Genomic DNA, 24,375 nt, shown 5'->3' on the forward strand with positions numbered 1-24,375 from the left:
CACGGAGGGTGGATATAGGGGTCCTACATACTTATGCTAGGCCTGGGTCTGCGCATTTCATTTTTCTTTTTTGCGGAACATGCAATGACTGGTGTGCTCGGAGTCTGAAATATGGACATGGGTGGGCAAGCACGTAAGACTCCACAAGCAAACTCTGAGATCCCATGCGTGTAGAGAGAGAGAGAGAGAGGGAGAGGGGTCTCAAGTCTTAAGCAGGATTTTTACTCGCTAGAGAGGGAGATATATTAATTCATGAATAGAAAAACCAATTTTCACAATATAAGGAAACAAAAATACACAACACATTGCCACAACACCCTCCATATTCTCAACCTAACCTAACACAAGCAAGAAAATCCATCATTTCGCTCACATGGGCATGAGCCAATGCAATGTTGCCGCCTTTCTTTTTCTTTTAATTATTAACAGTGACAAAATTTCATTGCTATATGCGGATCACAACTCAAATGGAGGCGCCCTGAAACGAAAAGCAATCAACAGTACGGGACAATCAATGCCAAACCTGCCCCATATTTCTCATCCTGGGATTGAGAACTCACATGACATTTCTCTTCCTCTCACTTCCTATCAAACCATTGGGTGATTTTCTCTTCGCCTCACGTATATGGAACATAATCTGCAACCAGAAGCGTTTTAGTAGTGAGAGGTTCGCCAAAGCAAGACAGTTACTTTCAGTTTTTCTCATCTCAAGAAAAATAAAATTAGATTTAAGTCAAAAAGCCATGTATGATATTTCACCTTTGTGCCCACATAAAATGTGAAATAAATACCTCCAAGAACAGGTAGACCTGCACAAAATAAAGTAAATATAGCTGCTCAATTCTCTAAAACATGCAGAGCGAAGAGTTTTGGGTGCCTTAAATACCATCTGGTTTAAGCATTCTGGACTTCAACCAATCCAAGCCAGCTGGTCCAATAACATAACCCACAAGGTTTGTGATCTGCAAAAGAACACCAGGTTCGACAGGTGAAACAAGAGCATAAAAATTTAACAATTATTGTGGCGGTAACTGAACAACGAAAGTGGCTAATTTTTTTCTATGGGCAAAGAGAAATTGCATCCAGTTGTTTTATTCCTGCAAAACTGCATTGGTTTGAGAGCCTCCTCGGTAGATTCTGTATGGCTACACCCTATCCGCATATCTGTGATTTCATGTGTTTCTCCACATGATTTTCTAAGAACAGTCAATTACTTCAATGCTTCTCATCAGGGTTCGCCAAATATTACGCCCTGGATTTGAGCCATTCTATATGCCAGTTAAACATGCAGAATTTCAGGTTGATACGAGTTCACCGGACAAATTAAACAGCCAGAGAACACGCACCCAACATTACAAATGCCATAACAGAATGATATTGTCCTAGTTTGCCAAAGTTGTCATTCCTTCACTCTGCCAATCTTAAAGTGGGTATCTGAGCAGTGCTCGTTAGGTTCCTCAAAACCCTAATCAGGTAATAATGCATGCATCTTTCATATGGAACAAGAAGCCTACAGCAGGGAAGCACATGCGTAAGAGAATGCTTTACTAAGCTCCATACTTAGAGATCATCTATCATCAGCGATGTCTCCACCCATGAGTGCAACAAAGCTTAAAAAATCAAAAGTTAGAAATTAAGTCATTACTCCAATAAACAATAACAAAATTCCCATCATAAAAAGTATACCAAATTGAACAAGCAGTTAAATAATTTCCAGTATTTTTAGTTGCCAAAATTAAAAGAAAGGAAATCAAAAGAAAACAAAAAAATCAAAAAAAGATGTGGAAGTGAGGGTACAAAGAGAGCCATACCATGAGACCAGTGATAGTGAAGGCACCAATCATAGCACTGAGTTCACGGAGAATAAGCTGCCTAAACATGCCCTTAGCCTAATCATATAAAATATTCACCATAAATAAAGCATCATGAAAACTGCCCACACACTTCCTATAAAAAAAAGATCAATATTTGATAAATTATAAATGCATAGTATTGTCAAATGGGCCCAACTAGCACAACGGCCAGATGAAGTAGATAACTAAATTAGAAAACTGTAGTTAACATAAAATGTGTTACCTGAATATTAGTCATCGCTAACTTCACGAGTATTTCAGGCACCCACAAGAAACAAGTCAACCATGCCCATGACAGAAGTTTCCTGTAGCAAGAGAATCCTGAAATGAGAAAATACAAATGCAAGAGAGGCTAGGTGATGCCAACTTTATTAAACCAACAACTAGCATGTCCACTACACTCATAGCAAGATAGATGATAACCTGTTTTGAAAGGAAAAGAATTCGATTGAGATTTACCACTCTAGGTCGTGCCAGATTGCAACAAATGTGAACACAACCCAAACAATGAGTAGCTTTCTTCGGGCTCCCCCCAGAGGGATATATATATACCTGGAGCATATATCCGTTTCGAGTTATATGGAATCCTGAAGAAAGAAAACTTAAAAGAAGAACGTAGTAATCCAAATTGCACCTGACAAGCCATTTGTTAAAAGATGAGTGCCATCCTTTCCAGAAATCCTCCAAGCTATAACAATTATTGATGCATCGTGGCATATTTTCAGGAGCTTCTACACCTCCCATCTGCATTCAAATAATGCATAAAGAAAACAATGTCCATTTTCAAATTATAGACACTGCTAGACCAAGCAAGAGAGCACAATGTTTCCTTCATTAATAATCTGCAAATACCAAAGAAGAAAAACGATAAAATCAGTTCAATAGAGGCACTGAATCTAAGATACCAGGTGCTTTGGTCACTTTGCAAGAGACACTCTACAAGTCGAGATCAAGAAAAGCAATTTCATCTTGTCAACTGTAAAGAGGTCACCGTGAGGTCCGGGAATTCAGGATCCCAAACCTGGTTAAATGTCACTCTCATATCCAAATGGCTGTAGAGAAAATCTGTTCAGAAGGTGAGTCTATAGAGGAAGGAATCCTTGTAAATATGCTCATCACGAATCCCAAGCATAGGCAAGACTTAAAGCATAGGTTTGGGAAGTTCGGAATGGTGTTAGGTTTAGTGTAGGTCATGGTGTTCATATGGGATTAACAAGTGTGATGATTAGTATCTACCAAACTGCTCTCAATGCTCTAAGGATGGCAGGAAGTGTTCAAAAGTTTCATGTAGAGAGGGGCTAATGGAGCAACCAACCCCATAGAGTCTCTAAAGCTTCATTCTTTAAAATATGTTCAAATGTCAACCCATTACTACTGGGTTCAAGCTTCTTTGTTACAAACTTTGATGGAGAGCAAGAGATAATGTCTTCCAATCCACTGGGGACAGCAAATTCAATGTGAACTTCAGCCAAGTTATATATACTTAAAACCACTCTATATTCTCATGGGATTCCTGACTATTGAAGGAGCCTCAATGAATATGACTATATAGTTGCCTTAATGGTGGTTATCCATCGGAAGCTGGATTTTGTTTTTTCAGGGAAATTGTTTAGCAGGCTGCTAAATTCAATCAACTAATATAACAGAAAACTATCTAAAAAGGGAATCAAAGTTGAGAGTGAATAATTTTATAGCGATTGTGAAGAATTCTATACCAATTGTGATTTTAACCAAGCATAAATTAGGTTCATTTTTCCTCTTGATTTTAACCGACCATAAATTAGGTTCATTTTTCCTCTTTATGAGTTCATCACTCATTGAAAAGAAAGAGATGAAAAATATCAGGCATGACAAACTATAGCAGACATCAGTACAACAAAACAAGATTACATCATATGGATTCAGTTTGATTGAATTCCAGTAAGGGTTTGACAATAAGTAGCTACAAATTAAGTCAACGAACTAAATAAGTCCATGCAACTATATAAATGGACAAAATCATAGTTAACGCCGCTGACCATATAATTGGAGAGACAAGATCATACCAGCGCCCAAAAGCGGAAATAACGCCAAATGAGAAGGAATTTCAACCACATGAAATTTAAGACCTGCCACAGGCCCACAACTGTCAAACATTTACAGTAGCATCAATTTTAACAAGAACAGTGAGATACAAAAACCATTCCGAACCCCTGAAAATCCATTTCTGCACAAGAAAAATGGATTTGGGACCATTAAAATAGATTTTTTGTTAACATTTACTTAAAAGGACTTGGAGCTATTAAAAATGATGCAAATCTGACTGATCCACAGTCTATTGAAATGAACAGTAATTCAAGAAGGACTACTTTTAGGGCTCCAAATCATTTTCTCTTCAGATTCATAATTTAAGTGTGCAAGTGAATGGATCTGTAGAGTTTGGGTTCTCAAAACACCAAAAATCATATAGAAATGAGGGACACCACACTTTCTCAGCAGTGGCCAAATACTTTTCCCTCTATTATACAATATATAGGGTGCGGTTTTTATAAGGTTGCAACCTTATTTGTACAAACAAGGTTGCGATACTCTATACTATTCATTTTATTTAGACAGTGTAGATTTGACACATCTTTTAAGATCGTGTCAAAACATGGCACGTATTTTAAGAGAGTGTCAAATCTACATTGGCCAAATAAAATGGATGGTGTAAATTACTGCAATCTTATTTGTACAAATAAGGATGCAACCTTATCTAAACTTTTTCCTAATTTATAAAACCACAACAAACAGTTTTTTAAACTTATTTTCAAGTTACAAGATGGAGCAACAGGGAAAGAAACGGTGATGCATGAAGATGAGTATGCTCATCAATGAATCACATGGCAATTGTACCAATATGCATTGCGACATAATTTCTATATCTAATGAAGGATATAATTTTAATAAGTACTTGGTCACATTGTAGCAGTGGAATATAGATTTCAATGGGCATGAAATGTTATGAAACATGGGCTATTTACTTCAACATATTCCCTAAATATAATCTTTCTCTTTTGGACATGAAAATATTCACCAAATATGTAGTACGGAACGTAGTTGGTGACTTGGTAGGGATTTTCGCAAACATATTGATGTAGAGAACTTGAGAAACAGTAAAATCAGCAAAAAATCTCAGCCAAACACATGCAATTTTGCGGAAACACTAAGGTTTTCTCCCCAGCTAGGGATCAAGCCTTAGGTTTCTGTTCTTTCTTCTTCAATACAAGTTTGTTTTCCTCAAAAAAAAAAAATGACATGATTCCCCCTCCAGCCATCCATGCCCCACTTAAATTGTATGTTTAATGTTTTGGCCAATGGTTTAAAAACGGATCGGTGACCCGGATCGGGCTTCCAAAAAACCGATCCGGATCGGCGAATCGGCGATCCGGATCGGGAATCGGGTGAATCGGTCAGAATAAAGCTTAAAAAAAATTCGAAAAAATTATTAAAATTCATTATAAATATTGTTTTTTAGGAATTCAATAAAAAATGAGGGTACTCCATTAAGAATTTTCATGTTTTTGAATGAATATGCGAATATTGATATGTTCTTTCCCTGCATGAACCGCCATTCAGCATTTAATTTACAGTATTTCATGCTCATCCCTACACTGTTGCTGTTGGGACTCGATATGTGAATAATATGGCTGGGATAGGGTGGCCTCAGAATCATCATCTCTCTCGTTTTCTCTTTGAATAATATGGATTAAAAACAAATTTTCAAAAAAATCGATCATGGATTAAAAAAAAAATCACAAATTTTCAAAAAATTCTATCATGGATTACAAAAAAAAATTCGATCATGGATTAAACAAAAAAAATCACAAATTTTCAAAAAATTCAATCATGGATTACATAAAATTCGATCATGGATTACATAAAATTCGATCATGGATTACAAAAAAAAACAAACAAAAAAAACAAACAAAAAAAAACAAAAAATTCAATCGTGGATTACAAAAAGAGAAAAAAATAGTTCGATCATGGATTACAAAAAATTCAATCATGAATTACAAAAAACTCTATCATGGGTTACAAAAAAAGCAAAAAACAAAAAATTCAATCATGGATTACAAAAAAAAAAACAAACATTTCGATCATGGATTACAAAAAAAAAACAAACATTTCGATCATGTATTACAAAACATTCGATCATGGATTACAAAAAATTCTATCATGGGTTACAAAAAAAAACAAAAAAAACAAAAAAATCGATCATGTATTACAAGAAAAGAAAACAAACATTTCGATCATGGATTACAAAAAATTCTATTATGGGTTACAAAAAACCAAAAAATTCAATCATGGATTACAAAAAAACAAAAACAATTCGATCATGGATTACAAAAAAATCGATCAAGTATTATAAAAAAATCTATCATGGATTACAAAAAAAAAAAAAAAAAAAAAATTCCGTACGGGACTCGCCGATTCACTGTTCGGACTCGCCGATTCCGTACAGTGAATCGACGATTCACTGTACAGAATCGCCCGGTTCTCTCTAGAACCGGACGATTTCCGATTTTTTGGACGATCCGGTCCCTTTTCACGATTTCCGAGTCGAACCGGGCGAGTCCGGTTCGACTCGGCGTTTTTTAAAACGCTGGTTTTGGCAATATTTGTCTATACAGTTAAACTTTCTGACCAAAAGGTCATAACTTAAGTATAGAAATTAAACTCCCTAACTTTAATTAAAATGTATAAAAAGTCCCTAACTGATCCAACAATGAAATAAATAAAAAAGAATCTAAAATAGCCTAAAAAACTACTAAAAAAACTGTTCAAACTATTTCTTGTTCTTCTTGGAATCCCTCCTAGGGTTTCATCATCCAAATATGATCGAGAATTAGGAGGAATTTGTCGCTTCCAAAGAAGATACTCGTGGCTGTGCACCGATCATCATCACATATTCACCAAATCTAGGGTTTCTAATTTTGAAAATGAAACTAACAATGACTTCAGATGGGAGATTCATATTCAAATCGTGCCCCTGGATAAAGGGACGCTAAGTCATATCTCACTCCCTTTGAACATATCCATGCTCCCGCAGCTTAGTCTGCTCTGGATCATCAGAGGAAATCAACACGCATTCGATCATATAACTAAATACACTAGCTACTGCAAATAAGAAGATCAACAAAAACATTGATGTGACACGTGTCCCTTATTAATCAATTTTTTTGGGTGAACAAAAACATTAATCATTGTTTTCAGTGTGCAGCCGCATTTTGTGTTTCTTGAAATATTGTGCAGTCACAATTCTTCCAATCTGGGTACAAAAAGTAGCTCCATAAACATTTGTTACATCCCAATTCATCATTTGGATGTGACCTAAAAGTCCACATAATGCATTATGATTTCCATGTGCACAGATCCCAGAATGACACCTGATGTGGGTCTCACATTAACTTCCATTTGGTCAATGCCATCTATAAGAAAGATTGAACCCCTTTCTCTGCTAGACATTTATCTCTGAGACACTAATTTGAGTTGCTGCATCCACGGCTTCTTAAACAAATCTCATCCAAACCTGTTCCCTAGGCCTCCAGCTCTGATCACACAGAGCAATTCTCTACCCAACTCTGATAGTGCCAAATCCAAGTCAATTTTCCAAGTTGAAGAGTAAACTCAGAAAATTTGGCCAAGCTTTTCAAATTGCAGAAAAGCGAGGAGAAAAGCCAACAGTTGTCTTGTGGTACTTGAACTTAGTTAGTCAATAAAGAAAAACAGATTTCATACAATTCCACCACCAGTATCATTATGTGATAAAATGACCCAAAAAAAGTAAATATAGTAAAATTGTAAAAATCTCAGACAAGTCACTTTTTTCATTTATAAATCAAGGTAAGTGGGCATGTCAAGGTGAACAACTTTTTCCAAGTTGAAATTGAGTTTTTCATCACTGGTCACATATAGTACTATCCATACACTTATACAGCTTCTTGCAGACTCTCAGTATATTGATCATCTCTTAAAGGAAAACAACAAATTACATAAGAAGTACACAGATGTGATTAGTCCATAACATGTTGAAGTAAAAACGCTTTTCAAAGCAATCAAGCATTTCCAATTGTCTGTGCAGGAAGAACCACTAATATAATTAGTATAAGAAATCTCTTTCACAGACTTCAAAAGAAGAAGAAAAAGAAAAAACTCTTTTCACAGTTCAATGCATTGATGTCGAGAAAAATAGAAGGATGGAGCAAATGACGATTTAGCCACAGCAATAATTAATAGATATCACTTACCCCATATCCGATCACAAATGTCTCAAAAGCAGATGAATGCCTCCAGAAGCCACTAAACAGCAAAAGAAAAGCACATCTTAAGGTAAAACTGAATAGTATGTTTTAAAAACCAAGTAATGTGGTTAAGAACACTTCCGACTAAAATATGTCATACCTTGTCGCTAAAGCGTTATAATAGAATAAATGTGTCATCAATTCCATAAGGAGAAGATTAAGAACCCATCGGACACCATAACAAATGATATTTTTAACGGAATGAGTTTTCTGAGGCAGATCCAACTGTAAATATTAAGCAAGTTAGAAAGGTATGCAAAACTTCAAAGAAAGCAAACAGAAGTTTTAAAAAAAAAGAAATGATACTTGATGAAAATGCGCAAAAAAGTTTCAATTCAAGCCTCACATTCTCATCTCTATTTTTCAAGTTTCAATCAAATGCTACTGACAAGAGTAACCTTGTTCATCCCCAAGATAGAATGTACATAAAAGCTAATCAACCCATCAACTATAAATTTCGTAAGTGTACACAGAAATCACAGAAATTTGGAGCACAGTATGTAATTTTCCACTCAACTGGTAACACCAAAAACATTCAAATGTAACTTCTACTCAACAGGCATGAGCCTATTCCTGAGAGTGAACCAAAAAGCAACACATTGTAAAAGAATGCGACGTAAAATATGTGACAAACCTGTGATGAAAATGCGTTAAAGCTTGCAATGGGTCCAGCAATATATAGAGGAGCATAGATGAGATAACACAGATATGTCACAAAGGAGAATCTCTCCATTGGAACACTCTTCTCCTGTCATGCAGCATGATACACAAGTATTAAGATAAACAACTCCCTAAACCAATGTACATAAAGTCAAACATATAGCATGGCAAGAACTTGGCCCGATACAAAATGAAATAATACACATGGTCCTGAATGCATTCCACCGAGTAGCATCAAAAGCATGCCTGCTCAAAATAAACTATGACATGCTTATAACAGAGAAAGCATTAATAGAAGAAGTGCAAAGACAAAACTATTAAGAGAGCCCAATGCACATATCTGCGGCGATATCACGATAAAAACTAGAATTACGTTTTACGACTTTTATTAGCACGTACTTGTGCAACATTTGGACAAGCCTCTCATAACAGCATTAGGTGATATGGCGCCAATGAATCTCCATGTTGGTGGCTCTTTATTTATAACAATAATTGAAAAGGGTACTAGTTGCATAGCAATGACATTAGGTAGGATCATGCTGACTCACGAATGTTTCTCAATATCATGTACTTAACTTTTGTTCAAGGAACCACATCGTTCATTCCCGGAAGGAAGAGAACCTATAACTTTTCCTGAACAAATGGATGTGCCACTTTTCTAGGACCCAAGCTAATGAATTCCGTACCATGAAAAGAACATTTGTAAAACCACATCGTTGATTCCCAGAAGAAAGAGAACCTGTAACTTTTCCTGAACAAATGGATGTGCCACTTTTTTAGGACCCAAGCTAATGAATTACATACCATGAAAAGAAGATTTGTAAACCACTGTAAGCAACAGCCAAATATAAATGAACAATTGTTTCATGCGGCTGGACCTATACGGTCCAGAGGTGTAAAGCATCCATCTTACAGATGGACGCAAATAGTTGGTCCATCTAAAAACAATTATAACTAACGATCCAAATGTTTTCTTCATATATTTATTATTTCTAGTTTTCAAAATTCTTTTTTTTTTTTTCATATTCATGATCTCCATGTTAAGATTATATATTCTCTAATCATTAGGATCAAATTATATTTAAAAAAGTTAAGCCCGCATTTCTACATGTGCGGGCTTGGCTGATTGCAAACCGTGTCCAATATAAATATTGTCTCAGACAGAAGATCATTGGATCCTTGAGGATTTCAAATATGTACATTAAACCCCCTAGGAGTCCATTAAACAAATAAAGATAAAATGTATATCTGAGTCACAGAAAGTGCAGGCAGACCAGTCCTTGCAAAACAAAGAATGAACACTACCCCAACAAAAATATACCACGACGGAGAAACCATGAGATTTTTTCCAAGGTGAAAAGGATGTGCCAGTTTTTGTGTTCCCAAACAATGCTTTTATGAATTTCCAAAATACCACTAATTCGGAACTTAGAATAGCATAAATGTGGGTTATTCAGGTAGGAACATAAGTCAAATTGTTAAAGATTCCTAACCTTAAGGAGAGAAGGGCAAATTGATGTACATCGAGGAGCTTGGAACATGGAACCTCATCCCACATATATTACCCTACAAGAGCACAATGGGAGATTTGGATCTAAACTCAGGCGGATGCAGTGGGGCACTGAAGTAAAAGAAAAGACAGCTAATAACAGTCATGAAGCATTAGGTTCCCTGGATTTTCCTTTATCAAACCACAAGCAAGAAGCATCCCAGGTGTACATACATCTATGGAAATATATCGACACTATCCCCCCGTTGCCCCCCCCCCCCCACCCCATACCCCTGCTCCTACAGTATACTTTGGTAGCCATAATTTTTGAAGAAAATGTGATCCTGACTAGTGATATCAAATTGCCCTGCTGCAAACATCTTGCTGTGGTAGCCCACCGCCACTAAGTTGCAAAGACAACATATACTCATTAAGATAAAACAGCACCCTTGGACTGTTTTAGACGGTGTACAATGAGATAAAGTTGTCGAGATCTTCTTAACAGGTATCACAAACATGCCAGGGTACACCCCTGAAGAAAATCTAATCTTGAGGACAAAAGCTACCTGTAGAAGATGATAGCATGCTTTTCCAAGAGAACAAGTACTACAATTTTGAGTATGTTTCTGCCAACCACCACAAAAGAAAAGAAACAGCATCATCAGCCTCATTGTAATATAAGAGTGGTAAGCGCATACAAACATTCATGTGTGTTCATGTGTATACACACATACACAATCAAACATATGATATATGCACATCTATCCATAAATGACAAATTAATGTGTGTTAAGTGCGATATACACAAACTTACGTTTAGAAAAAAAAAATGCGTGTGAAGTAGAGAAATTGTTATGAAATTTGAAAACCAAAAAGATGGAATTACAGAACTGAAGATGCAAAAACAGTGTGCATGCCTACAAACCCACACCCAAATAGCAACACAGGAAATCATGCAGAAGCATGCTAATACAACACAAAAACATGTAACCCATCATGGACAACAAATTGGACATGGATAACATCATCATAGATACTGCATTTTTGTTTCTCATTGCTAAGAAATATACATGCACCTTGAGGAATTGGAATAAAAATTCTCAAAAGAAAATGATCAATTTTGTATGAATGACTCACATGCATGCACAAACATGCAAACCAAGCTATAATAACAGAGAATAATATGTTTACATGAGAACATATAAATATGAACCATGTGAGGGTCTCTACATATAAGTGGGACCTCGGACCTTAGAAATATTGGCTGGCATATATCAAAAGCATGAAATACATTATTATTCCAACCACAAAAGTACAATAGTGTCATTACAGACAACCTAGCAAAGTCCTTACTCATAAAAAGAAAAATCAAGTGAAGCATCAAAATAAAAAGGAGAATGAGAAACTGCAAAATTCTCTTAGGTTCGCAGTGTACAAACAAAATTTTAGAGATTCCAGACCCTTGCAGAATCATCTAAAGCTGTCAAAACATAATACATGGAAGTAGATTTCGAAGCCCCATGTCAAAGTAATGGTAGCGCTTCAAAAGACTATTCCCAGAAAATATAGCTCACAATGATAGGAACCCCGAAACTGAGTTTGTAATCCAGATTAATTGTCGATACACTAATAGAATATGTTTCCTACTTGTTTGGGTATTATAGATGGGATTCAAACTTCAACATTGTGATATGGCCATAAAATCCCTAATAGACGAGCCAAGAATGCGAACACTACTTTTATTTCCGTTTGCTTTTTATCCCAAAATTGTTGTTTTCTTTTTCTCCTTTTGTATCTCGAGCATGGTCACAGAGAAGACATAAACCACTTAATTGCTCCCAAAACGTAAATTACATCATTGATACAGGGAATACTCTTCAAAACCATCTCATTGAAACCATTAAAGGATAGAATCATAGTATCATGCAAAAAAGCTAGCAAAACGTGCATTTTATGTTGCCAATACCTTATGGTCAATTCGTGAAGCTCTATATACCCAATGGTAGTCACATCCAAAGCTTATCATGCGTAGAACAACTGCCATGGTATCATCCAAAAAACAAAAAAAAGAAAGATATTATTCGCACTTTTTAAAAAGAACGAAAATCAACACCAATATTGAAAAATAAAAGAGACAGAGTAACCAAAAAGGTTGGCATGGCAGCCTACACAATTTCTGATTGCAAACAAGCAAATGATGGTTAAAACTTCAAGCAAATAAATGAACCATGTGTAGAAATGCACTCCAACCCTGTTAAATTGTTACGGAAGAAAAGAATGATATATAGAGGTATTTTAAAAAACAATGTCCAATAAGGAATACCGAGGTTATAACAAATGTGCCATCTGAAAGTGCCCCTATAGCTGTCCAGAATTGCCCAATTCTGCCTGTCTACATCAAGCACAAACTAAGATCACGAAATAAGCAAATAACAATTACTTCTTCTGCAGGAAATTTGCATGACCAAAGCATAAACAATACAAGTACATTCTTTGTTTAAGACTTAAAACAACATACCCAATTGAGGAGAACGAATATCCTTCATAAATACGGTTGCAAATAAGGAATGATAGATTGTATATCCAAAGGATGCAAGGGAATAACTTTGAATACGCAAATATCTACAAAAAGACATTCAAACAATGGAAAATTCAGATATTCCGGACAACCTCAAGCCTAAAGAATACATTTAGAATGCATCTTTCTCAGTCTCAGCCATATATGAAATGAAACCAGTATGCAAATGGGGCTCGCTCGCCCTATGTGATTGCACAAGTATCTTGCATAACTAGCAGAACAGTACAAGAAGCCAGAAACAGCTACATGGAGATTGGTCAAGGAAAATGGCAAAAACTAAAAGACGATTACCTTCAAATTCATAACAGAAATTAGACAGAATCTCCAAGAGTGAATATAGTTCACAGTCATAGACAAGCAAATAGTAAATGACAGTTGATTACTTCTGGCATTATGAAATACATACTATGGGACTATGGGTGGTAATTCTCTAGTTGCAAATATGATAAATTATGCATGCATCATGTTATGTCACTTAAAATGTATGACAATCTTATGCAAGGTATTGCCTGTCAGGTCCCCACATGAAAAATAAATTATTGGAAAAAAATATTCCTCAAAAACTGTATAGGTAGTTGATTTGCTGCGTCCAAATAAGAAACAGAGCATGAGGTTCGGGGGTGGACAGTTATTTGATTTCCATTAAAAACTTAAGAAAACTAGGACTAGACACAGAGCGAGTTACAACTCTTTATAGATAGGGTTTAAAGAATGTTTCACTGTGTCCCTCCAACAAATGTTTTTATCTTTATGACATAGTACCTCAGAATATCCAAATTTTTGGGGCAGAACAGGGCCCATCACCTATACACAGCCTACAACACTTGATCCATCAACAAGTCCGAAGGCATATTGCATGTGATTCTAGTAATGATAGACCCAAATTTTGTAGAACATCCAAAAGAGAATATAATTTATGAACAAAACAGACTACTAACAATTATCTTCCACAAAAAATCATCTTGTCAAGATTTTTGAAGCTGAATACTTACAGCAAGGTCCCTAGAAATGGTAATTACTTGCCACATAACGTGCAGCTCAAATGGATCTAGAGACAATCATATCACAGAATCAGAAATTATAGATTGGAAGTCACAATCTTTTTCTTATATATATATATATATATATTAAAAATTTAGATTTCAAGTCACATTATTGGGGCACATTTTAATTAGCTCACACTGGTAGCCAAATATACCCACTATCCAATCACATTCCTGGTTAGAAATATACTAAATAAGCTATTAGCTACTGAATTTACCTCTGTAGATACTTGAGGAACCTAAAAGATAATGAGAGAAGACAATACATAAGAAGTTCTCCAACAAACAAAATCCATTCGCTGTAAAGAAGTATACCCCTTGTTTAACCATATGCAATATTTGATGCATCCCTCAAATCCCCAATCAACATAAAGACAATAGAATCAAATCTTAGATTATTTCAGAGTTAGAAAGTCATTTTCTTTAAATCAAGAAGACACTCATGGAAACCATCTTTTGCATAGGTTAGTGTGGTTCAGACCGGTGTTTTAAAATTAGCAAATGGAGCCCATTGCCGCTCGGCCAAATAACAGAACCAATTTCATGATTCAGCCAATTCAAGCATTTTCTTTACTTTTCTTTTTATTTTTCTTTTTTTTAAGTTAGGTTATTGTCTACAACAAACGGAAAGTTTCAAAGAAAGCAAAGAAATAGAAAAATACGACTTCTTTGTCCAAATGCATTTTGCTGTGGCAAACAGGTTAAAGGCCCATTATTTGGAACTTTCGAGGGAAGAAGAAAAGCTGATATCACTACTTTGGAATTCGAACCCTTCATCTCCTTCATAAAAGCTAGGTGTCACACCAAAGAATATATTCTCCCATTTCAGACGAGTAACCTAAACACGCATTCACTCATTTCCATCCATGAATTTAATTACAGAAGGAACAAATATACCACTGCCTTAGGTTCCATCTAACGAAAGAAAATCCATTTACCGAAACTCAAATGAGTCTGATATGAAATTAACATGATAGAGGCCCAGAACTAGCGCCTGATCCCAAAGATACACAGCAGCAATAAACTATACTTTCCCTAACAGCAACAAAAACAGTCATTGGAACTGGAAAACCCCAATCTAAAGATGTTCCTAAAAAAAACTTCATCTTTTAAACCAACAAAAATGAGTGGGTACTAAATATAAGCTCAATAATGCAGAACCTGCCAGATATAGATATAAGTTCAGAATCAAACACAACTACTAATTTTATCTATCATGAAAAATATAAATACAAAAATATTTGGTCCAAATGCAAGCTAAACATAACGAAAGCAAAGTAACCTTGGTATGATCACACAACCATCATTTCACCGTAATGAACCTGAATGAATCTCAATATACAGTAGCCCTCACAGTACATCAATGTGTGCTAGCTTACTAAATTTGGCTGTATTTTAACATATACAATGCATGATTGGCCAGAAAGAACACAAACATTTCATGACCTACAAAACATGGGTTTACTCATTTTCATCAGAAAAAGAAAAGGAAATTCTACACAAGCAGAGGACTCACCTTCACTAAAATGAAGTTTCCAGAAGCAATTGAAAGGATAAATAAGATGCTGCATTTAAAATTCAAGAAAATTAGATAGTTGTATAAATTCATACACAACAAGATGAGTATGAAGAAGGTCAAGATCAATAAACGCACCAAGCACCATGCAGATAAGCCAGATAAGACAAGGAGATTATTAACCAAACAATCGACATGCCTCTCCCTTTGAGCTGAAATGATGACCTCAAGGTATTTGCTACAAATGTGAATACCCCCATTACAACAGTAAGAATGGGTAAATTCCCACGAAAGTTTCTCCATTGTGAATCAGTGAGGTCCTGCAAAATAGTCAGAATTTAAATTGCAAATGAAAATCAATAGATCATCACAGGTTTTTCTATAGCAACACACATTTTACATGGACTGAAGTAGCAAAACTTAAAAAGTATCATCCCCAAGAGAAATTAGCTTTGCAGATAAATAGACAGCATCTTCATGCTTAAAATGAAAGGTAATCACACCAGACAGCCGCATAGTGCATAGAGGTATATGGCACACAAGTGAGGCATCCATTGTGTTTGCAACAAATGAACTTCACAACAAATAAACAGTGAAAATCAGGCATAATACACTTTGCTGCATTACCTATGATGAAATATCCAAGAGACTGTCGAGCTTCCCTAAATTTCGAGAGGGTGTGATAGTCTACTCGTGAATCAGATAAACAAAATAGGAACACAAAGTTACTTACCCTAACAAATAGCAAAAAAAAATACAATACCAGTTACTTTTAAGTGGAATGAAGCTAAAATATATTTAACAAAACATGTTTTAGAGTTTCTAGCAGCACCATTTTCAAATACTGTAATAAAGCATATAGCGATTCCAGTATATCAATAATAAATCTGCATTCTATATATACAAATGCTTCGAGTCTTTCTCTCTGTCTCTTTCGCATAGTTAAAGTAAATTGCACTGCAATTATAACTAGAAGATCATAGCCAATTTCAACACCATTTAAACCAGAATAACACATCAAATTACAGTGCACACAAATGGAGCAAATTAAATATGAAAATATCCATACGTTAGGTCGGCCCCATAACCATCCCTGTACAAAATTTCGAGGTGTTGCAGAGCCATGCCAAACCAGATATTCTGCAAAAAAAGAAGAATGAGAAGAATAAAACATAGACACCCTAAATTGGCCCTAAATCACTGAGAAAAAACAAATCATGCCCTAAAAGAAGCTCGTAAATAAAGAGAATAAAGTAGAGAACCAACCATGGGAGAGATGCAGGGAACGTCTGATGAGGATGACATAGAATGCAACAGCGTAAAAGGTGAGGAGGACGAGTTCAAGGTACTTGAAGTGCCTGCAATTGATTTCCATGGGTTCCTCAGAGGGATCAACGCGGGCTCAGTGGCGCCAAAGCCGCATGAAATTTATAGGCGAAGGACAAGAGAGAGCGATCATAAATGAAGTGGCGAAGGACGAGAGAGAGATCACAAAGGCCTATGCTAAACAAAATGAAGCCTCATCTTAAATCCTCGTCCCGAGAGCACTTTCGACAACATAAAAATCAATTTTTATTACTCATAATAAAATTTGATTTTAAAAGACAAATTATAAATTTGATTCTAAAAAATAAATTGCGTTGACCATTTATCTTTTATACGTGAATTTCATAATCATTTCCACTCGTTAAATATCAAATTAGATTACAAATAGTCTCTTTCTAGACGATCCCCACTAAAAAAAGAAAGTACAAATCTTGCTCCACGATTTATAAACATTTATTTTAAAGGTGAAATGAACGAAATAAATAATTTGTTACAATAAACATTATGTTTAGAGCTTGAAATCCTAATTTTTTTCCACAATCATAATGTTTAAGCCAAGATAATCGATGTAAAGGTTTTTCAATACTTGAATTACTATTTTCGATGAGTTATGAGGTGAGGTTTTACTTATTTTACTAGGGCTGCAGCCCTATCATACCATTTTCGGACAGGAGAAAGATTCCAGCGGCGTTTGAGAACTGTCTTTGCGGTTTACCCAAGAAAATACCAGTCGTGTTTCCTAGAGTATAGGAGGAAAATGAAAATTTGTAGTGTGAAAGTAAGGAATCTTGTTTGATAATTTGTAGCGCTATATTTTTACCTGTTTGGTATTGGGAAAGCTAGAAACTACCTTTCATACTCATTCATTATATACGTGTGAAATACATATTTTGTATAAAAAAATTTTCTACAACCCCAGTTCGTGTGAAATACATATTTTGTATAAGAATTTTTTCTACAACCCCAATTCCTGTAAAATGTTCTGTTTAGATTGAAATATGTTCTTATCTGCATGTAAGTCAAGAGTGGTAGACAAATGCAAAAAATCTTACGAACGTATTTTGAGCAAGAATTTTTTACTACAAACCACCAAATGCATTTATTATAAAATATAATGTTCATATTAAAATTTGTTCTCATCTACATATGAGTTAAAGAATGGTAAACAAATGTTAAAAAACTCATGATGTACTTACACATTTACTAATAATATTAGAAAATTGTTATATACCAAGTGATTTACTGATTTATTTTTTTGATTAATTGATAAAATAAAAACTGACAAATTTACTTATAAATATGGAAAAATTATGTTAGATGTACAACAAGATAAAAGATCACTTACCAAATGGCACATTTGCACCAATCACTCATATTAGTACTAACCCACATATCCATATCCATCATATTTTATGTGTTTCTTCATTTGCCTTTAATATTATCTTTGTTAGCAAACTCACATCTTCTCAGCATTGTCCAGTTACATTTTCTCGTGATTATTGTGTTTTTAGGACCAGTCCAAGAAGATGATGTTTGGAGTGGCTAAATAACATGGTGGTCACTATTATTTTTATGCTTCTAACATTCTGAGTACTACCCTCTCAACCAACTTGGCTGGTTTTGATATGTGGCATTGGCGACTAGGCCATGTCTCTTTAGGAAGAATAAACACTTCATCTAAGACTGTTTCTAAAATTTCTAGTATATCTTCAAATCATTGATATATGTCTACTTGTCAAACAAACATGATTGTTACTTCATTCTAGCACCATTGCCTCCACTGCACCATTTGAATTAATAAATTGTGATATTTGGGGTGTTACTCCACACCTTCTCATTTTGGAGCTCATTATTTTTTTTACTTTTGTCGATGACTTCTCTCGATATACATGTGTATTCATAATGCATTTTAAATAAAAAATATTAAATTTTTTGAATTATGTTTTTGCTCTAGTCAACACACAATTTAATTGTAAAATCAAACAAAACCGGCTCCCAAATTTTTTCTAAAGACGAGGAACTTTTCAAGAAAATGGTGTTCTTCAACAACATAATTGTGTTGTTACTCCGCAACAAAACGGTGTTGCTAAACACAAAATCATTATATTATTGAAAATCGCTTGTACCTTACGCTTTCAAGCTCATTTGCCAATTCAACTTTGGAGTAGCTGCATATTAACCGCTACATGTCTTCTAAATCGTATCCTAACCCCTGTACTATCCTACAAAACCTCTTATGAACAACTTTTTCACAAGCCTCCAACCTATTCACATTTACAGGTATTTTGGTTGCTTATATTATGCAACCACTCTTGCACACAACCGCGAGAAATTTGACTACAGATACGGACAGGAAGACTATCGTTTGTTTGATCTCCAAAACCAGTCTTTTTTTTACCAATCACGATGTAGGCTTCCATCAAACAATCTTCCTCAACACACCTACCACCTACCTCACCAGACCATGTTCCCCCTCCCGATGGTAATGTTCCCCCTCCCGATAGCTTACCATCCCCCGCTGCTACTCAAATTAATAGCGAGCTACCTTCCTTCACACCGATCATGCATCTTCACATAGCTCACGTAATTCCCACCAAATACCTACCTCCCACATGGATACTGGTCAGCTTTCCTCTGATGTCTAAGCCCATGACATCAATATGCATCTCCCTTGTCAGTCCCATCGAATTCATCAACCACCCTCATATCTCCTTGATTTCCATTATTCACAAGCCATAGTACCATGTCACTCCATGGCACCTTCTATGACAGGTTCGAAAAAAAGATACTCGACATCACTTGTCAAATTATGTTTCATATGCAAATTTGTCCTAATTGTATCTTCTATACCTGAACCCACCTCATTTTCACAAGTTATGTGTGATCCCAAATGGTATGAAGCAATGACAAATGAATTTTGGTCCCTCGAACAAAACAAGACTTGGTCGTTTACTCTCTTTCCACCTGACAAGAAGCCCCTCGGATGTAAATAGGTTTGAACTACCATGAAGCTTTCGTTCCAATTGCAAAGTTAGTCATTGTACGTTGCCTTATTGCTATTGCTTCTATACGACATTGACCCTTACATAAGTTGGATGTCCAAAATGCCTTCTTATATGGGGATTTAAATGAATATGTATATATAACTATGCCTCCCAGTTTTTCAAGACAGATGGAGAAACTTTACAGTCTCAAATAGGCATCCTGATAATGGTTTGCTAAGTTTTCAACTGCTCTCCAAGACACTAGGTTTACACAATCCAGAGCTGTCGATTTTATTTTTATTTGTCAAACCCTGAATGAGTTTACACTGGTCCTTGTATATGTGGATGACATTATTGTTACCAAGAATAATCCACATGCTATTAACAAACTCACAAAAAATTCTCCAATGCCAATTTCATATTAAAGACCTTGGTCCTCTAAAACACTTTCTAGGCACTTGCTCTCGTTATTGTATTTGTTTATCTTTGCGCAAGTATACACTTGAGATCTTAGATGACATGAGGCTGCTTGGGGACAAACCTATAGATTTTTCAATGGAGCAAAATTTGAAACTCAATTCAAATAGTGGTGATCTCCTCTCTAACCCCATTCAATATCAACGTTTAGTTGGTCGGCCCATCTACTGATCTATGACTAGACCTAATATCGTTTATTCAATTCATCTTCTAAGTCAATTTGTGAACAACCTGCAGATGCCCCACTTAGTTGCTACACATAGAGTTCTTTGCTACCTCAGGAAATCAATTGGCCAAGGTCTATATATGCCTGCCGATAGCTCCCTACACCTTCGAGTCTTTTGTGACTAAGACTGGGCAAGTTACCCAAACACACAAAGATCAAGTACTAGATATTGTGCCATGCTTGTGACCTCACCTATTTCTTAGAAAACCATGAAACTAACTATTGTTTCTTGGTCCTCAACTAAAGTTGAGTACAAAGTCATGGCATCGACAACATGTGAACTCACCTGACCATGTTATCTGCTTCAAGACTTAGATGTGGCTCATACCCAGTCTGCACTACTTTTATGTGATGATCAAGCGGCTTTACACATAGCTGCCAACTTTGTATTCCACGAGCTTATAAAACACATAGAAATTAATTATCACTTTGTCAAAGACAAAATTCAAGAATGTCTCCTACGACCTTCATACGTCCCTACATCTCATAACGTTGATGACATTTTCACCAAGTCATTGGGCAAAGATCAGTTCAATACTCTGATCCATAAGTTAGATGTTCTTGATATTCACACTCCAACTTGAGGAGGAGTGCTAGATGCACACCAAGTCAAGAGAATCGTGTATATCTTTTATCTTGTTGAGTCGTCATATACCAAGTCAAAAGTTGTAACTATGTAATATATCCCAATGATGTGGGGATTACAATCAAATAAATCTCTATATATATCTACTCTCAAAGTAATGAAAAATACACAACTTTTCCCATTTAACAAATTAGTACCAAGAAACTCACTGATTATCACATTTTTCCTAATAAATTGATTAATGCCAATAGTTCAACACATTGACAATTTAACTGATTTATTGACATATAATAAAACTAGTAAATATCAGTAGATTTACTGATTTAATATATTTTTTGAATAACTGATTAATAAAGTAAAAACACTGACAAATTTACTTGTTCACTGATAAATGTTCAGGAATTAGTAAATATAAAATATAAAAATTGTTCAATACAAAAGATTGGCGAATTTAAAAGGATCGAGGAATTTATTGTTTTATTAATAAATATCAGGAAATGTGTAAATACTTGCATATTTACTTATTTGTTTAATTTTTCTAATTAACTAATAAATATTAGTAAAAAATAGTAGATTTCCCATTATCGGGCATGGAGGAAATTAAAAACAAAAACGAAAACTAAAAATGAGTTGAAGCTTGAAGAGAGACGGTAGATCGATGTGGGAATAAACAAATAGCACAAAACTAGAGAGGACCTTAGACTTGAAGAGTGATGCCTGAGCAGGAGACAAGTGTCTACTCGATATATATATATATATATATATATATATATATATATATATATATATAGCGTCCCATCTATTTTTTCAAATAGATTAGGAGTTAACTTTTTGAAAATGTCAATGGACAGTGTCAATACAATTGAAAATCACCATGTGGTAACTAGGTACAGGGTGCTACCACCACAGCCCAGCCCCTTTTCTGTTAGTGATTTAATTAGGGCTGAGATAGCTTGGCTTGGGCTCGGCTCTAAGACCAAAATTTGTAGTCCTAGACCAAGTTTTTTGTGGCAGATACATGTTCAACTCATCCAAGGCATGTTCAATACTATATTTTCCCAAGTAAATTAATCATCATTTACCTAGAAATCTATTTTTTCCCATGGTGGCGTCAACATCTTAATTTCAAATGAGGAGCCACTAAGTATGGTATAATTAGGTGTATAGAAAGCTTTCCTGATTATTGTTCGGCAAGGTATGTATAAGGTTGCCAACACAAAGAAAGTAGGGAAGATGACGTCTACCCCACTCCCCCGAAATTTTCATCCCTAGTAATCCCTGGGGTTCACCAATATCCTGTGGAGCCCCTCAAGTTTAAAATTTTGGGACGGTTAGCTCCCCAATTATGTATTTCTTTATTATTTTACAAATTTAGTTTTTTTGTTTTACAAAATGCCAAACCCATCAATTAGCCAGCTCCCTCGCTCTTCTCTTTTGTTGTCTCAAACCAATCTTACTTCTATGGGCCCCACTCTACAAATTTTGACTTGAAAAGAAAATGAATTTTTCGTTAATCTTTATCACTATTGTTGATGGATTATTATTATTTAGTTATCACAAAATTTTATCAAAATATCTATAAGAGATGAATTATTTAACAATTAATATATTGTTGTTGTTACTATTATTATTATCATCATCATCATCACATCATCATCATCATCATCAATAAAATTTGTATATCAAGTCAAAAAAAATATATAGATGATTAATTTATGGGTTTGGCATTTTATAAAACAAAAAGATCGAATTTGTAAAAAGAACAACGAAAAACATAATTGTGGGGCTTATAATCCCAAATTTTAAACTTGAGGGGTACAAAGAATTTTGGTGAATCCAAGGGGCCTATAAGGATGGAAATTTCAGGGAGGAGGGTAAAGGCCATTTTCCCAATAAAGTATTGGTAATTATAATTACTGGTGAGGTTTGTATAAAGTTACCTTTTTACATAGGGCATACCTCTAAGATTTGCTTAGAGATGTTGTTCCAGTATCGGAAGCTTTATAATAACTTGAATATTTATTTTCATCTCTAGTTATAAAATTTAAAATTTCAAAAGTGATGCAGATCGAGAAGATCAATAAACAATTAATAATATTGGAAATAGATAGTCCAGATTATTTGTTACAAAAAATACTATTTTTTAAACTTGAAATTCTTCTCTTTCTTCATGCCCGTACATCTCACGGTCGAGTTGATCAATTGGAGGGCTCCAACAACATGATAGTACCTTCTATAGTATAAAATTGCACCTTACTTCAATAGTATAAAATTGCACCGGTGTATAAACTTTTTCCATTATAATTTCTGAATAAAAAAGATAGGGAAAAGTTTATATAAGGTTTCAACCCTAAAATGTAGAATCACATATGCACCTCAAAAATCAATCGGAAATATTGTTTTAATATTGAAAAGACCCTCTAATCGATCATGTCGACATCGAGATGCATGAAACATGAAAAAAAAAAAAAAAAGTTTTTGAGTCTAAAAAATAATGCATCTTGCAACACGTTATCTAGACTGTCCATTTTCAAGATTTTCATATATTTATAGATCTACTTGATTTTAACCATTTTTAAATTTTAAAATTTTCTAATTAGGTATAAAATAAATTTTAAAATAATACTAAATATTTTTTACAACAAAATTACATGTTACAATAAAATTTTAAGGTGCCTTAATTTGATTGTTTAAGGTTGCTACCTTATAGAAACCACACCCAAAACAATATTTGGGTAATTACAATAATTAAAAAAGCTGATACCCTGGCGGGTTCAACCGGTTGAGCCGTCAACCATTCCATTCAGAAGTCAATCGAGCCATGCCACTAGACTGAAAATGTCATGGAGCTCGTAGGTCACTAAGACTGACCCAAAAATGTTGACTCTCGTTCAAGTTCTCTACTCCATCTTCTACAATCTAATTTTTTTAATTTTTCATAAAATTTAGCCAAATTCTGCAAAAATTTAACCCAATTCTTGACCCCATGGAGTCCCCAACTTGTATATCTTTCTACTCCATTTTCTTTATGACCCAGTTTTTTCACTCTCTAGCATAATTTGACCTTATTTTTTGCCTTGTCTTCTTGTTTTTTTTTTTTCTCTCTCTGTCACATGTGTTAAATTATAAGTCTTAATCCACTATTTTTTAGCTCAATGACAATGACATAATGGTAGTTGGAAGTTGTAAACCGCTACTTATGATCCCCAAAACTGTGAATACCAGAGTTGCTAAAATCCAATTTCTAGTTTTGTTGAGTAATTTATGCTAATGTGCTTTCCTATTATGTTCTACTAAAAAAAGGGGAAGGCTTT

At 34.9% G+C, this 24,375-nt stretch overlaps 1 protein-coding gene across 17 annotated transcripts; it reads right to left on the minus strand.

The window, feature by feature from the left end:
• Positions 1–218: 218 nt before the first annotated feature.
• On the minus strand, positions 219–19,290 carry LOC18434769 (MBOAT (membrane bound O-acyl transferase) family protein). Of its 17 annotated transcripts, none has more exons than XM_088874155.1 (21): positions 16,729–16,867; positions 16,532–16,602; positions 15,601–15,782; positions 15,463–15,511; positions 13,896–13,951; positions 12,844–12,947; positions 12,649–12,717; positions 12,292–12,362; positions 10,892–10,951; positions 10,330–10,402; positions 8,811–8,924; positions 8,277–8,401; positions 8,123–8,174; positions 3,899–3,961; positions 2,488–2,597; positions 2,313–2,405; positions 2,077–2,158; positions 1,812–1,889; positions 887–962; positions 760–809; positions 219–637 (listed from the first exon to the last, which is right to left on the minus strand). In XM_088874155.1, the coding sequence occupies exons 10-21, from the start codon at positions 10,375–10,377 to the stop codon at positions 557–559; spliced, it is 972 nt and encodes a 323-aa protein (XP_088730281.1). In that variant the 5' UTR covers positions 10,378–10,402; positions 10,892–10,951; positions 12,292–12,362; positions 12,649–12,717; positions 12,844–12,947; positions 13,896–13,951; positions 15,463–15,511; positions 15,601–15,782; positions 16,532–16,602; positions 16,729–16,867; the 3' UTR covers positions 219–556. The 17 variants fall into 17 exon arrangements, 11 of the variants coding, with proteins under 11 accessions (XP_088730281.1, XP_088730276.1, XP_088730284.1 ...); XM_088874150.1 differs by having other exon boundaries at positions 12,649–12,713; positions 16,729–16,860; XM_088874158.1 differs by having other exon boundaries at positions 12,649–12,733; positions 16,729–16,860.
• Between the last annotated feature and the right edge of the window lie 5,085 nt (positions 19,291–24,375).

Source organism: Amborella trichopoda, chromosome 1 (genome assembly GCF_054954075.1).
Source record: "Amborella trichopoda isolate Santa Cruz 75 chromosome 1, AtrichopodaSantaCruz75HAP2 v2.0, whole genome shotgun sequence".
Taxonomy (NCBI): Eukaryota; Viridiplantae; Streptophyta; class Magnoliopsida; order Amborellales; family Amborellaceae; genus Amborella; species Amborella trichopoda.

Coding starts and splice junctions, on each gene's coding strand:
- LOC18434769 (XM_011625368.3), bottom strand. CDS start 16,837: ATGGAAATCAATTGCAGGCACTTCAAGTACCTTGAACTCGTCCTCCTC. Junction 15,512..15,600: donor GCTTATCTGCATGGTGCTTG/GTGCGTTTATTG, acceptor TTTTAAATGCAG/CATCTTATTTATCCTTTCAA. Junction 8,925..10,891: donor CATGCTATCATCTTCTACAG/GTAGCTTTTGTC, acceptor GCTGCATGACAG/GAGAAGAGTGTTCCAATGGA.